The sequence below is a fragment of the Polyodon spathula genome, chromosome 12, assembly GCF_017654505.1.
Source record: "Polyodon spathula isolate WHYD16114869_AA chromosome 12, ASM1765450v1, whole genome shotgun sequence".
Taxonomy (NCBI): Eukaryota; Metazoa; Chordata; class Actinopteri; order Acipenseriformes; family Polyodontidae; genus Polyodon; species Polyodon spathula.
The window spans coordinates 2,284,311-2,299,239 of NC_054545.1; the positions used below are offsets into that span (position 1 = coordinate 2,284,311).

At 45.7% G+C, this 14,929-nt stretch overlaps 2 protein-coding genes across 2 annotated transcripts; one reads left to right on the forward strand and one right to left on the reverse strand.

Annotated features, from left to right (window-relative positions):
• Positions 1 to 359: 359 nt before the first annotated feature.
• On the reverse strand, positions 360 to 2,967 carry LOC121324247 (ADP-ribosylation factor 6). Its single transcript, XM_041265921.1, has 2 exons — positions 2,845 to 2,967; positions 360 to 2,668 (listed from the first exon to the last, which is right to left on the reverse strand). The coding sequence occupies exon 2, from the start codon at positions 1,689 to 1,691 to the stop codon at positions 1,164 to 1,166; it is 528 nt and encodes a 175-aa protein (XP_041121855.1). The 5' UTR covers positions 1,692 to 2,668; positions 2,845 to 2,967; the 3' UTR covers positions 360 to 1,163.
• Positions 2,968 to 7,390: 4,423 nt separating this feature from the next.
• Positions 7,391 to 14,612, forward strand: LOC121324133 (uncharacterized protein C14orf28 homolog). The gene is made up of 5 exons (XM_041265635.1): positions 7,391 to 7,570; positions 8,593 to 9,117; positions 11,233 to 11,322; positions 12,030 to 12,164; positions 13,048 to 14,612. Exons 1-5 carry the CDS (start codon positions 7,476 to 7,478, stop codon positions 13,229 to 13,231), a joined length of 1,029 nt encoding a protein of 342 aa, XP_041121569.1. The 5' UTR covers positions 7,391 to 7,475; the 3' UTR covers positions 13,232 to 14,612.
• The last annotated feature ends 317 nt before the right edge of the window (positions 14,613 to 14,929 follow it).

Sequence of the window (14,929 nt, forward strand, 5' to 3'; positions counted from 1 at the left end):
AAATGACACACCCCCTGTACAATGAATACAATGGATAACACTTGGGTCTTTTTTTAGCAAATGAACAGCAGATAATCCCCCCTCTCTGGTCTGCTGCTGCTACGCCTCCCCCGACACAGCAATAGATTTCTGAATGCACTGAACCACGCCGTTCCTTCAGTGGATGAGTCACTTCACTCCACTGTTAACAGGCGCAGCTGTGTTAGAATCGAGAAGATAAGGAACTGCAGCTCTACTGCTCACACGAAGCCCACGAGTCCTGTGCTCAGGGCACTGGCTAACCACACGCACTCCAGCAGCAGCGTTTCCGGGAGCCTTCTTTATCAAACCGGGTTTAAAATCATTTTGAAATGCTTCGCGTTTAATTCCAATCGTGACTCTTGGCTTGGCATCAGTAGTGTGTACCAAGCGCAACAGCTCTTCCACATCATTCAAAAAGTAGCATCATCGTACTTCGCACATTAATACTTGCTGCAATAAGACCTCACAGAACTGTCTGGATCTTTTTTTTTTTTTTAAAAAGACAGTGGTTCATTAAACAAAATGAAAAGCCTCAGAAGGGTCATATAAAAATGAATCAAAGAGAGAGAGACCACATTGTTTCCAACAATATTGTTTAAAGTTTACTAATTGAATTCGGCCTGAACAACATTTTTTTTTTTTCATCTGGTTGTATGGAGATAACACAAGCAAATCTGTATTCGTTTTTTTTTTAAAGGAACACATGTCTGAAACTAGAAATAATAATAATAATAATAATAAAGCATGATCAGAATGCCCCTCCCTGACTCCCCAAGAAATAAAACCAAAAATAAATCATTATGCAATAAAGGTGAAAAAGATGGGGAAAATAGCAATCATCTCTTTAGTCAAAATAGTCTTTTATGGAATATTACTGGAATAACTGGAACGAATAGAAAAAACGCCCTGGCATTCAGAGCAAAGCAAAACTAAAGCCAGCTGCATCACCAATCCGCTGGCTTTACATTTACGATTAGTCAAACGGGGGGCGGGGGGGGATCATAATAATAATCCAAAAGAAAAAAATATATAATCAGACTTCTCTGACATATATTCTTCTGAGAAGTCGTATTATTAGTTAATTGCTTCTTTTGTTTTTTTTTTTGTTTTTTTTGCTTGTTCTAAAAGTCCTCACCCGCCCATTAAGATTTGTAATTGGAAGTCAGCCAGGTGAGTCCTTCGTACAGCCCGTCCCCTGTGGTCGCGCAGGACGGCTGCACGTACCAGTTTCTGTCACGGATGCGGGTCAAGCCCAGTTTCTCCTGGATTTCGTGCGGTTTCATCGCGTCGGGCAGGTCCTGCTTATTGGCAAAAATCAAAATGATGGCGTCCCTCATCTCTCGGTCGTTGATAATGCGGTGCAGCTCTTGCCTGGCCTCGTCTATCCGGTCTCTGTCGGCACAGTCCACCACGAAGATTAACCCCTGGGTGCCCGTGTAATAGTGCCTCCACAGCGGCCGGATCTTATCCTGCCCCCCGACATCCCACACGTTGAATTTGACGTTCTTGTAAGTGACGGTCTCCACGTTAAAGCCCACGGTGGGGATGGTTGTGACGGACTGGCCCAGTTTCAGCTTGTATAAGATGGTGGTCTTGCCCGCTGCGTCAAGTCCAAGCATCAATATCCGCATTTCCTTGTTTCCGAAAATCTTTGACAGCATTTTCCCCATCTTGTAAACAGTGCATAAATATCCAATACTTCAGGAAACGGGGCGGGTGCTTGCGGCTCTTTTTATAAGCAGTTTGAATAATGAAGACGTGTAAAGTCTTGCGTTCAATTGAATGTAATTGTAACAGTCCACTCGACTTGCTCCAAACTCAGCAAGTAAAACATTGACCGATATCCGGTAAATAAATGATGAAACAAAATCTCTAACTGAGTAACGAAGTTGTGAGCCGAAGCGTTCTCGGCCACAGTAACACACACACACGGACAAACCCGACACACAACCCCGCCAGGAGGTTCCTCTTCTACCGGTCACCACTTAGTTGAACTCGTAAAAAAAAAAAATAGTTTTAATAAAACAATCCGGGCCGCCAACACACAAACAAAAGTTGTTCTCGGACTAAAGCAAGCCGCCTCCAGGCTGATTTCAAACAGACTTCAACCCCGCGACCCGAGCCGCTGAACGGGACGCGATCCTGCTGTCTGACCCGCTTCCTAACAGAACAAGCCCGTCCGGGCGAGATCTTCAAACCGGGCACAGGGAGCTCCAGCAGCAACCACGCGAAACCGTGCGATTCAAATTCGCTCGCTCTTCTCTCTTTCAAACGGGATGGTTGCTCTTTTTTTTTCGCTCAACTAGGCCCCTGTTGCCAGGAGGAAGGGTCCCTTCCGAATCTCGTTAAGTGAAGAAGCGCCTCTGATTGAGTTTGCAGGAAACACCCCGGCTTCCGAGCAGGCCCCGCTGAAAGCCTGCGCTGGCTCGCCGCTTCCCCGCGGTGCTTCTCCGCGCACAGAGCTCTCCTCGCCGTCTCTTTTTCCCCCTGATCTGGCTGGGCAGCGCCGTTGCGTGCGTGCCTGGTTTTCTAATTTTGTTTTTTGCAGCTGTCACCCACACTTGTTTCTCGGAGGCGGAATGGCTCCTCTCTCGGCCACGCCAAAGGTCATTGATTCACCGAGACTCGGCTTCCTCGCTTCTTCTCTCTGGAAACGGTTCGAAAGGGAGGGGGAGGAGGTCAGTGAGGGGAAAGGAGACACGGGAACTTCTTCACACACAACCGCCTGGATTCGGTACAGTTTAAACACACAGAAGCGGGCTTGCTACCCCCCCCCCGGCCGCGTTTCCGTTGCGGTCCGGCGTTTTGTTTTCGTTACTGTACCTGCACAGCGGCGCCCGTTCCCCGGATTGATCCGCCCGTTCGCGCCTCTCTTTCTCTCTCTCTGCAACGATCAGCCGGAAAAGGTGCGGACGGGGATCAGCAGACACTTCCTTCTTTCTCTAGCTCTGGCTGTCCTTCTCACACACAGCGTAGAGGAAGTTTGAGAAACTGGCGCCATTTGGGCTCCACCCAGGCGCCGGCTCTGCTTTCTAACCGCGGAGAGGCTTGAGCCACGATGGCGGACACGACGCACAGTTTCATCGCAGCCCTGTCGGCCGGAGCGGGTGGGGTGGAAAGGGAGGAGCCGGGGACCCGCCGCGGAGAGGTGGTTCGTTATGACGTGGCCGCCGTGAAGCATTTCAAAAAATGCAGGTGACTGTCAGCGCGACCCGCCACTCAGAAAGAGGGACCGTGTCACAAGAGCACGACTCGGACCCGCCTGTCCGCTTTATTAGCAGCTGCCTACATAAATAGTTATTGCATGTGACAGCGCTGTAGGAAGTGCAGCGTGATTCTCATTCTCTCTCTCTCTCTCTCTCTCTCTCTCTCTCTCTCTCTCTCTCTCTCTCTCGTAAATTAAATATTAAACAGGCATGGAAATGAGACTGCCATTGCACAGCAGTTTGATCCATTCCAGGTTTTACTACGAGCTTGATTAGCCACAGTGTAGAGATAACAAGCTCAGGTGTGTTCTGTTATTGTTTATAATATATGGATTCCACGATTTTCAAGGTTAATATCGAAGGCAGTTTTCTGCGATTTTAATAATAATAATAATAATAATAATAATAATAATAATAATAATAACACGCTGTCTTTGTGGTTTGTCTAAGTGTTGTGAGATATGTAAATTATATATATATATAATGTATTACAGTGCGCAAGAAACGGCGCCATCTACTGTCTGGATATCTGCAATTGCATGCTTTCATTGTACAAGGACTGGTTTAGTTCAAGCTTCATGTAAAGCAGACCATGTAGACTGAAAACCTGCAAGGTTTCATTTGAAACAACAATCAACGATATACACAGCAGCAGAGCTAAAAACCAGTGTTTAAATTCCTCAATAGAGCTTCACTAGCCCATCCCAGACCACGGGTCATCCAGGTTCATCCAGGAGTGTAAGGTTACTGACCCTAGCCTGACAGTAAACGGCTTTTTAATGGACTGATTGTATTAAATCGGCTTCATCAGATCTCAATGATAATGTATATAGAAATGAAGTAGCGATTTCACATTGGAGAGTGGAGGGGGTGTGTAACTCTGACCTGGCACTATTCACAATGGTAAGGCATGTGTACTGTTTGGATAAAAACATCCACACATTAAACCGGCAGAATAAGAACAAGACAGAAAAAGTCAGAAGAGCAGCTGTGTTAAACTGGTGCATTTCCTGGGGTCTGATCTCCATGTCTTTTCCAGTAGCCAGGAACTCTGTGCCCAGTTTCAGGTGCTTTGTGGCTTGGAACTTGGTTTCACATCAGGAGAGACTTGGGGTTTGATTCAGCAAAACTGCCTCAAACTACGTCTCCCCCCAGTCTCCTGGAACCAGGTTTCAAGCCACTGGTCCTGAAAAACTGGCTTTGTGTTCCCTCTGCTTAACATTGAGATTCTATACTGTACTGGAAACAAGTTTAGTAAAATGTTAGCCAGTCGTTTCCTGGAGGAGAAGTCCTTCTCAAAGTCTTTGTGTTCTGTTGTGTTGTTTCAGTGCTTCCACCTCAAGCGCCACACGTTGTGCAGTATCCCTCCCTGTCCAGATGGGGGCGGTAATGTTCAGCCAAGCTACGAAGGTTTGAAGCCCGCTGTGCTGGTAAACAGAAATCAGGCTCCTCCCATCCCCCCGATATTCTGGAATCAGTCCCTGGTGGCTTGTCCAGGGGGCGGCTCGCTCTTCCCTGGTGTAACCCCTGGGGGGGTGGCTGGCTGAGCGTGAGGGCTGTGCGCCTGGGTGCCAGCCTGGGGCAGGAGGAGGAGAAGGGGGCTCCATTTCCTGAAGGGCAATTGGCTCTGGAGCATCCTCACATGCTTCTGTCTGATGTCCTCGAAGGACAGCAGGGCCCAGTTTGTCTGGTAAGGACCAGGATGACAGTCAGAGCGCCTTGCAGCGGATTGGAATTTCTCCATCCCCTCAATAATCCCCTTGCCAGGTGGGGGGGGGGGGGGCTAGCGAACCAGAAAAAATAAAGAGAGTTTTCAGTTTTAGCACAGGGGTGGCCAAATGCAGCCCTTCAAGTCCTGGTATTTGTGCCAACCCTGTTCTAATTTTTTTCATTGAACCAATTCAACCTGCATCCAGACCCTGAGGTAGTTCATGATCTCATTATCTGAAGAGGAATAGCCCCCTACGGGACCCTGATTGAACACCCCTGTTTTAGCACAACCTGTCTGTCAGGTGGCGTGGATCACAGCATGAATTCTCCGAACACTCAGTATAGTGACCCCACAGTTACAGACACATCAGGTGTGCAGGGCGTTCGCAGAATAAAATGTCTGTAAGTCTGAAACTCGACTTTGAAGCAGAGGCGTGCAAAGTGTTTCTTTTCAAGGCTTTTTTACTCTCATTCGCGGGACACATTCACAGCAGTGTCTTTTTGCTTTGTTTATTGTTTCCAGGACTTCTTAATTTCACTCTTGTGAAGAACATCTATGCTGTTATAGGTTCTAGAATTAGAATTCAATCTACAGAGTTTCCAATCAGGCACATTTAAAGCAAGGTAGCTGGTGATATGTAGTAATCATTTCATAAATGCCTTGATCAGACTGCACCCAGCAACCTCCAGACCCTCATCTCTCCCTACACCCCCACCCGACCTCTCCGCTCCGCCTGCACTAGAAGACTGGCTGTACCACCTCTACACTCCCCTGCTTCCAGAGCCCGCTCCCTCTCCACCCTCACCCGCAGTGGAGGGACAACTTTCCTATGGAAGTCAGGACTGCCCAGTCAACACCTGGAAAACTCAACTCGTCCCTTCTGGTCAATACAGCACTGCCTTTAATGCACTTTAACTTGCACTGATCTGCTCCCTATGTTACTGTATTTAATCCTGCACTGAACCCAATCTGTAGTATCTTGTATTTCACCTGCACTCATATCTAGCCCTGGTGTAACTATCAACACTGTTATCCGCTCTTGAACTGCCCTGATATCAAATCGTACTGTGTTTTGTATTTGCTCTTATTAGGATTGAATTTCTTGAGCTCTTTATGAAAGAGTTATAAGCAAGGCATGTTTCCTACAATCTGCAAACACAATGAGAGGAAGATGCAACAACAATGAAACATACTGTGTGTGTGTGTGTGTATATATATATATATATATATATATTATATTGAACTTACATTTGACAGCAGGCAACCCTTAAATCAGCCAGCTTTCAGATTTCCCGGGGAGCACCAGACACTGTATGCATGCGAGCTGAGATCTATTACAGCCCTATCAATAATTAGACACACACTTGAAACAGAAAACTCCTGTTTGAAGTTGAGGCTTCCAGTGATGCGCAGTTTAAGCGTCAGGTCCTGAACTGCAAAAGTCCCGTTCCTGAACCTTACGAGTGAAACGCCTTTGAAAAGCAAAGTGTGATCCTCAGAGCATCCTTCTATTCACAGAGCAGGGCTGCAGTGCTGTCTCCCAGTCAGGGTGCTGTCACACACACACACACACACACACTGTGATTTGCTGGTTTAGTGTTCACAACACGGAGGGCTTCACTTGTCACTGTATGAATGGATATCTGTCCTCTTCACAGTAATGGCCAGGCGATACCATTTCAGGCTACATGAAGAGTTCACAGCCAGGTCACATTACCTGCATAAAGGGTTGACCTAAATCTGAGTTACGCAAACAAACCAGACAACAAACAAGGCCCGTGTCCTGTCTTATTGAAAGCACGTTTCACAATTGGTTCATTTCTGTACAAATGAACTTGGAGTGGATTTTATGGGCAATTCAATTGTAAGGTTATTTTTTACCCCCCTTCTTTGCATCATATCCTCAAACAACAACATTATGCGAGGATATAAACATGATGGCATATACTGTATTGTTGGGAGATGGCGCTCACGTTAAAAATGAGGGTTACCACATGACTCCATGAACACTGGGACAGGTTAGAGCAGTTCAGGCGTTTCAACTCACACCCCAGTGCGTTCTGGGAAGTGTAGTCCTGCCGTGAAAAGTACCTGAGACAGGTCAAACGTACCAGAATGCACTGCGATGTGAGTTACCATGCCTCAACTGTCCTGCATACATGAGTCATCATATCTGCCCGTCTCATGCAAATAAGAACTAATACCTTCAAATCAAACACATTGTGCGCCTTCATAATCTGCATACAACTGTGGCAAAAGCCACGTTCCTGTGAACGTACCCTCGACCTGTAATTTTATATCCGCGCATCAAACTCACTCCTTACACTGGGGAGGGAGGGGGGGAGGGAGGGGGCGAGGAGGGGGGGTGTCATCAAACGCTCCTGCCAATTGCGTGCCTGCCTACGTGACTTACGTGCACTTGTGCGTGCCAGACGCCTGGGCTGTGCCCTCGACAATAACAAACAACGTCACGGCGACGGAGAAGGCAGGCAGAGGCGAGTCTGCAAAGGCAGCGAGATGAAGACACGTAAAATAAAATGGAGAGGCAATTTTTCTATGTAAAATACACCCAGAATCTGAAGAACCTCGTGAGAAACGCGGAGGGGGAAGACGGCTCGGCGCAGACCGAGAGGTGAGCAGGACACGAACCCGGGTTTGCAGGGTCTTTGCTGGGTCTTTGCTGGGGCAGCCTCGGGTTTGTTTTGCTCGGAAAGGAGGTGTGTCTCCTCGCCTTGTCATTGCGAAAAGCACAGTGATGTGACCAGCGCTTAGTAAACAAACGCGCCCTTCTTATTTTATAAAAATATCAAAGAACAGTCGTGACAAGAATATTATTACAAGGCAAGCTACAGGAACGCCCTTAGTTTAGGTTGCATTAATATCACTGTATACGCGTTTCTTTACAGTGCCATGCCTGCGTTGTTGACAGCGTATCACATCAGCGCCTTTTTCTGCTGTTTGAATTGTATTACAGGTATATTTCCAGTGTTTGTGTGGTCCAAGGTGATCGTTGTAAGAGTGTAACATTTGTTCAATGCCTTCAATAACAGTCGATGTTAGTTGCGTGCGTTAAATATGCAACTCGTGTCTGTACAGCTTTGAGTTTTCCAAATATATAAAAAAAAAAACCTTTTACATGAAGGAGTAAGACTTGCTAGAATTGTTATTTAAAAACATAGTGTAACGCGTATGTATTTATGTATGCATGTGCATCACATTTTGATAATTATTTTGTGTTTTTCAACGATAAAGACAATAAAATGGAAATTACACGAGTAGGGCTGGCTGCTTAGTTCATAGGCCAGTGTAGGCTATTGAAAGGAATTTGACTTGGCAGAGGTCCTAGAGATGGGGAAAGAAGTGGGCGTGTCAGTTGAATAAAATGACATCACAGTACAGTGCTTTTTCAGAGCACTGACACACCCGACTGTAAGCGATGGTGCTGCGGTCCAGTGTGACACCTGTAATGCCAGATTTATAATAGCAATCGTGATAGTGGTAGGTTGCTAACAGCCTATCCTGCCACACAGACACTGCCACACAGACACAGACACACACACACACACACACAGGAGCACTGCTGTTTCTATTGTGCAGTGCAAGGCTTTCATCTTTCTGAAATGTGTTATTATTTGTGTTTTGTTTGCTTGCCAGGCCGAAGACCTTGTTTGAAGAGATCCGTGCCTCGGTCAGGAACTGTGATGAGCAGGACCGGTCATTCTGGAGGCCTGTCCTTCCCTGGGGTGGCGTTTACACCATCAAGGCAGGGCGCAAAGCCATCTCCTGCACCCCGCTGTACGTGAAGATCAACCTGAACAACACCTGCACCATCGACGGCTTCCTGATGCTGCTCTACGTGATCCTGAGGGAGAACGAGACCTTCCCGCGAGAGGTGTCTGTTTACCTGGGCAAGGAGTTCATCGAGCACTTCCTGTTCCTAATGGACTCCTACAACTACACCACGGTCAAGCTGCTGTGGATCTGGGACAAGATGGACAAGCGTCAGTACAGGTCGCGGATTCACAGGGCAGCGCTGGAGATCGACCTGTTCGGGAACGAGCACGAGAACTTCACCAAGAACCTGGAGAACCTGATGGCCACCCTGCAGGAGAGCTTCTGCAGCAGCTGGGACTGCCCCGCGCGCCTCCAGGAGAGCCTGCAGTGGACCATCAGCATCAAGTATAGCACATCGTTATTGATCGCGCGCGAGAGGGAAAAGGCTACCGTGTTTTGAAAAGCCTTTTTAAAAGGAAACACTTTTATAAGTGCTTCTGCCTTATCAGTTGCAAGGAGCAAAATTGATTCTTGAATCCTTTTAGTTTTTTTTGTGTTTGCATAAATAATATTATTAATAATAATAATGATGCAAAAAAAAATCAGTTATCCTAGAAAAATAACATATTACTGGCTTATAAGCATTTTTTACAGTTTGTGATGCCTTTTAATTGATATCATGTTTGCAATTATGCCCTTGCTAAACCTGCTGTGAACTGATTGCTCTTCTTGTCACAGCGTGAATAATTCACAGCGGAGTCTGTGGGTTACTTTTAGGAGTTAACAGAGCTATGGGAGAGCTATGTATTTACAATACACTGGTGTACAAGCTGCCTGGGACTCTAACCCTAAAAGAGATTTCAAACTATTAAACCTAAACCTTTAACGGCATTGTCCAGATTGAGGCATTCCACATTTCCAAATATTCTATCTACTCAGACGGAAGTAGACTAAACATACCTTTTGCATTGTGCCAGATTCAGAAGGAAGCAAGCCCGGGGAACACCTCCCACGATGGAAAAGCTAACATTGTGTAATTAAGAACTACATTTCTAAAACCGTGCTCTCTGTTCAGTAAAGCAGTTTGTTAGCTAATAAAGTACACTGTGAGAGAAACAGCCAAGCAGATTCACTGACTGGATTCAGTGGCTGCTGCAGTAGCACAGAGTTGATTTTAACCGTCTGGTGACCGGCTAACGGTACGTGGTGGTAAACGGAACAGAAGCGTCCGCCTGTGTAAATGTGACACCCCTGGTTTGATCCGCGCACCACAAGCTGTTTCACACCCCTGTCGTCTGCATGTGCTGTTAATGGTGCTTTCTGTGCACACAAACTGCTCGTCCTTGAAGCAAACACCCCTCACAGATTGCTCATTGCACGCAAATAAAGCACAGCTGTTGAGTGTTGAGTTCTGTGACTCTTGAAGGAAAGACAGACTGCTCCTTCTCATTTCCCTGGAATTTCACACGTTCGATTGCACGGGGTTAACACAGCTCCGAAGATTTTAGTATAAAATTCAACTTTCATTCGTTCTTCGCTTTTGATACCCGGAAGGGGTGATAACCAAGCCCTTAGCGTTTTCTTTATCGTTCTCACAGGATCCTGGCTGTTTTCCATAGTTAAAAAAAAAAAAAAAAAACCTTAGCCACAACCCTGTTGGCTCGTTTCACTGCTTGGCGCTAATTATCTGCGCCGGTGAAACCAGCCTTGCAAGCTCATTTCCAGCGTTATCAGAAACAGGACCCCAGCTACCGTAGCCCTTGCACTGTGCTGAAACGTGTTGGTGTGGTCAGACGAGGTTACCTGAGAACCTGAAACATCGTGGCAGAACTTTTCAAAAACCTGTAGCAAAAGGTGTGCAGAAGAGATTAAACCGGCCGGAAGCAGCTGAAACCTTCAAACAGTTGAATTCCCCTGTGACAGGGGGACAGGGGAAGCATATGTACTTCTGTGTGTCACACTGCTAGCTGTGTCTTGAGAACTAGACCTTCTGTTCCAATAAGGGTACACCAGAATATTACACAGTGCTCTACAATATATTTGCTCCGATTTCATTTAGAAACAGCACCCAAAACATTATTTTTGAACTAACGTAAAATGTTCTGTTTTAGTAGTAAAGCCAGGACTAGCTCAGACTGCTACATGGCAGGGCAGTAATTCTGCACAGAACAGCAATGGTGAGACAACGGTGTAAGGCTTCTCAGCGGTAACATTTTTGAGTTTTCATATATCAGTGGTGTCCCGTTGGTATGAACAATTCCTACCTGGTTGCCCATTGCAGAAATTCAGAACCAGCGGGGTCTGTGAGCTACTGTGTTGGGAACTCTGTAGTGTTCGTTCTGATTTGAGGTGTCGCGTCTGCAGGTTGTACAGTGTTTTTTTTTTTTTTTTTCATTAGGACTGTATTACACTGGAATTGAAAATGTCTCGTTAGGGTAAAGCTTTATAAGGTACAGTAGGGCTCTTGACACAGAAAGCATGACTGTGTGATAGTGACTTTGTAAATTCTCTTGTTTTCAGCCCTCCACACGGAATGCCCCACGGTGACCTGATTCAGTCTGCAGTGGATGAATTCTTCTGCCCGAAAATAGTGCTCTGCAAGGAAATGGGGTAGGGTGATCAAATTAAATAAAGCCGGATCCTTCGACTGGGTGCAGCTTTGCCGTGGCTGAATGTGTTTAACCCTTCCAGTGGTGTGTGGGGTCTGTTTTAATCATCTAAACCTGGGGGGTTCTCCCCATAGGTGCACTGCATTTGAGTTTTGATTGACAGTCCACCAGTACTACGTTGCTATGGTTTCTTTTTCTAATCGCAATAGATTGGACTAGATTATATTTTTTATGTGTAGTCATTAAAGTGGGCTCAGCAATCATTCGTCGGTGCTGCCCCCCCCCCCGATTCTGGGCCTGGGTGCAGTGGCACCCCTTGAACACCCCCCGCCCTGTATCCTCTTCCATCTCAAATGGAGGAAATGACCCAGTACTGTGCAGTATCTGCTGTATGCTGTGAACGCTGGACAGTTTACATTGGTTGGTCTTTCTGCACCTATGTCAAAGATACCCTGCAAAGGAAACCAGTGCACAAGTGATGTCCTGAAATAAACACACAATCTATTGTACAGAATTACTTTCTCTAGCTTGATGTGATCTTTACTCCTGAGAGATTTCTTTAAATTTAGTTTTACTGTAATATGGAATGAATTCTACTGTTTGTGTTACAGCTACAGTCAGATGAAAGATTATTTTAATATTCATGTTTATCCCTTTCATGCTTCACGAGTGAGGTCCTCATGCATTCGCTGTCGTCTCACCCTGCAGGTGTGACGGACAGCGGGAACTCTCTCAGAGGATGTTCTGCCACGGCCCGCCTCCGTTCGTCATTTTAAACATGCAGCTGTGGAAGTCCGAGGAGCTGGCCTACATCCCTTATTACTTGGCTTTATCAGACCACAGGTGAGTGCACGGCCACAGATTGGGAATGCACAACACACACAGCAAGAGGTGAGCTGCTAATCCAGGGGTGTTTCATCACAGTCTCGGAGAGCATCTCCAATCCGGGAACAACAGGTAAAATGACAGGGGTCTGGCCGGAGGTTTCACTGGTTAAACTGAAAGCATTTAGAACGGATTGGAACAAAGACCAGGAGTGGAAGAGCCAGCTGTGGCCTCCTCTGAGCTCATGCATCACTGGCTTGCTGGTGAACAGCAAGAGCGTAGTTTGAGCGGGTTGATTTCAGAGGAACGACACATCTGCTGTTTAAAAAAAAAAACATTCTCAAAAAACAGTGGTGATCTTGTGAGAATGTTACGCTAATATGTGCATGTTTTTGGTTACGTGGGGCTAGCTTCTCAAAGACATTTAATCCAAATTGTCGTTCACATGATATTTTCAGACAGTAGAAACGCAGCCAATAAAGTTAATAGCAAATCACAACCCAGACATTGAATCGAGGGGCTTGTGATTAGTCTAAAATTGTTAATCATTTGTTTTATAAATGCAAATTTACTTTTTTCAGATTTCTTTCTATCAGACCAAAACTGTGCTGCTTCTTATTGATTTAGTTGGCTTGCGCCTTCATCCAAGACGATTTGAAGTAAACAGCATCGAGCATTCAGGCCCTGGTTGTTCCAGACAGTCGTATCGGCAATGCTTTACTGTACATAATAGAGGAAATCCCCATTGTGGTTGTTTTATGATCTTGTTTGTTGTCCCGTATTCTCAGTGGTCACTGAAGGCATGTTTTCCCTTCGGGGCTGTCCCTGAGCTAGCCAGAGTGGGATTTCTGCAGTAATGAAGGCGTATCTTTCAGAGCTGCTTGTGCTTGGATTGCTGCAGGTATTTACTGGAGGGCGCCACACTGTTTAACAAAGAGGAGCACCATTACTCCGCGGCGTTCCAGATTGACGGCTGCTGGATGCATTACGACGGGCTTCGAAGCAACAACCTGGTCCTGCTGAATAAACCCCCCGAGCTGCTGCTCCTGTCCTCGCTGGTCTACATCCGAGCGACGGAGAAGTGACTCTGACCTGGAGGAGGGGGAGGACGACGATGGAGCTGCAGGAAAAAGGGAACAGCTTTGCAAAAACTGAAAGAAAAAGACAGTCTCCCGGTCTTCAAAATCATAAAACGGCTATCTTTCACATGCTTGGAATCCAAGAATTTATGTACGGACTATAATAGTTCTAAATACAGGTGATAACGGTGCTTTATGCTTTAACTTTCTGCGTTCAGGATGATTTGAGAAGGAGATCCCTCGTGATATAAAACAGAAACTCTTGTATTATCCACTAGTCTGGAAACAAGCAGGTGTTAAGATCAGAGTGGTTTTGGACACTCATTACAAACTTTAAAGTTTAAATCATGTTCTTAACGTCATCGTGTGGTCTGTTTTGAATAAAGCACTTTCATTTTGAAATACAGAACGGAGTTTGGCTGAATAGTACATCTTGAAATTACTGTTCCCTGACACAACCCATAGCAATTTCAGCCATTCCTTTGTGATCCTTAATTCAATATCAGTTGTCTCTTACTAAAGTCCTTAATTATTATACTCTTCATGTTCTTGGCAATAAACCAGCATACTTAATGTTTTTGGTTTTTTTTCTGGAGATGTGTTTAGCCAGTTCCAGAGTCTGGAGGTAGAGGGCGTGCCGTCAGCCATTCAGACAAGTTGCTCAGATAAACCCGTCTGCCTCACTCTAGTCCTTTTGGATCGGTTGGCATCCTTCTCCAGTGCGGTCCTTTACACGGCAGAAGCAGTTATAAGAAGCCGTGGTCACGGCTCCTGTTTGTGCACTAACCCCATTGTGCTGGCAGTTTCAATAGCACAGTCTCGTAACAATGGGTTATACAGAGGGGGTGCTGACCTGCTCTGAGCCGTCTCCTGAAGAAAACAGCGTGTGCTCTGAGCTGTGTTCACACAAACCTCAACGTGCGCACTAAAACCAGCTTGGATTTTTAAATGAAATTTACAACGCTATACCAGACCACGTCTAGGCAAGTTAGTAATCTGTTAAATATAGCTGGATAGGAACAAATCAAATAAAAAGTAAACGATTGTGGGCATTGTGGGATCTTGTTTTTCACTGGTATTTGCTAATGTATCTATGCGCTGCTGGGAGGGGAGGGAGTTCAGGATAAACGCCACTGAGCTCTTTTCTTGCTTCCATCATGTATGTCTCTCATCTCTCCCATGCAAACTTCACACTAACAGAGGCCGTGTGACAGGCCTGGCGATTTGTATTTCAGCAGTGAAAAAAAATGAGAAAGTAAAAAATAACAACAACAAAAAAACCCATTGGACACATTGAAAGTCAACTATGCAGTTACTTACATATAGATATATATTTTGTAAAGTATTTTTGTACACATGCTGTCTGTAATAAATTACTTGTTTGAATTACATATGATTGTATGCAATAATTTGTGGCTTTATGGTGTAATGTTTAAATACAACTGCATTCACTTCATCGCAGAGAAAACGCTGTGCAGCCCTCGGATCTATTTTACATTCACAGGAACGGTGATAATGCTCTAATATATGCCTGCCCACTGCTGCTTGTTACAGTGACTCGACCATCCAAAGCCATGCAATAAAACAATCCAGCGTCAAACTGGCACAAGGAGAGGAGGTGTCCTTAACTAAACTCCATGAGCCTGGCACAACGGAGACAAAGTCTTTGTTGTGGGCTGAGGAAGTTAACCCTGGGCTTTCCTG

Coding starts and splice junctions, on each gene's coding strand:
- LOC121324133 (XM_041265635.1), top strand. CDS start 7,476: ATGGAGAGGCAATTTTTCTATGTAAAATACACCCAGAATCTGAAGAAC. Junction 11,323..12,029: donor GTGCTCTGCAAGGAAATGGG/GTAGGGTGATCA, acceptor CTCACCCTGCAG/GTGTGACGGACAGCGGGAAC. Junction 12,165..13,047: donor TTGGCTTTATCAGACCACAG/GTGAGTGCACGG, acceptor GGATTGCTGCAG/GTATTTACTGGAGGGCGCCA.
- LOC121324247 (XM_041265921.1), bottom strand. CDS start 1,691: ATGGGGAAAATGCTGTCAAAGATTTTCGGAAACAAGGAAATGCGGATA.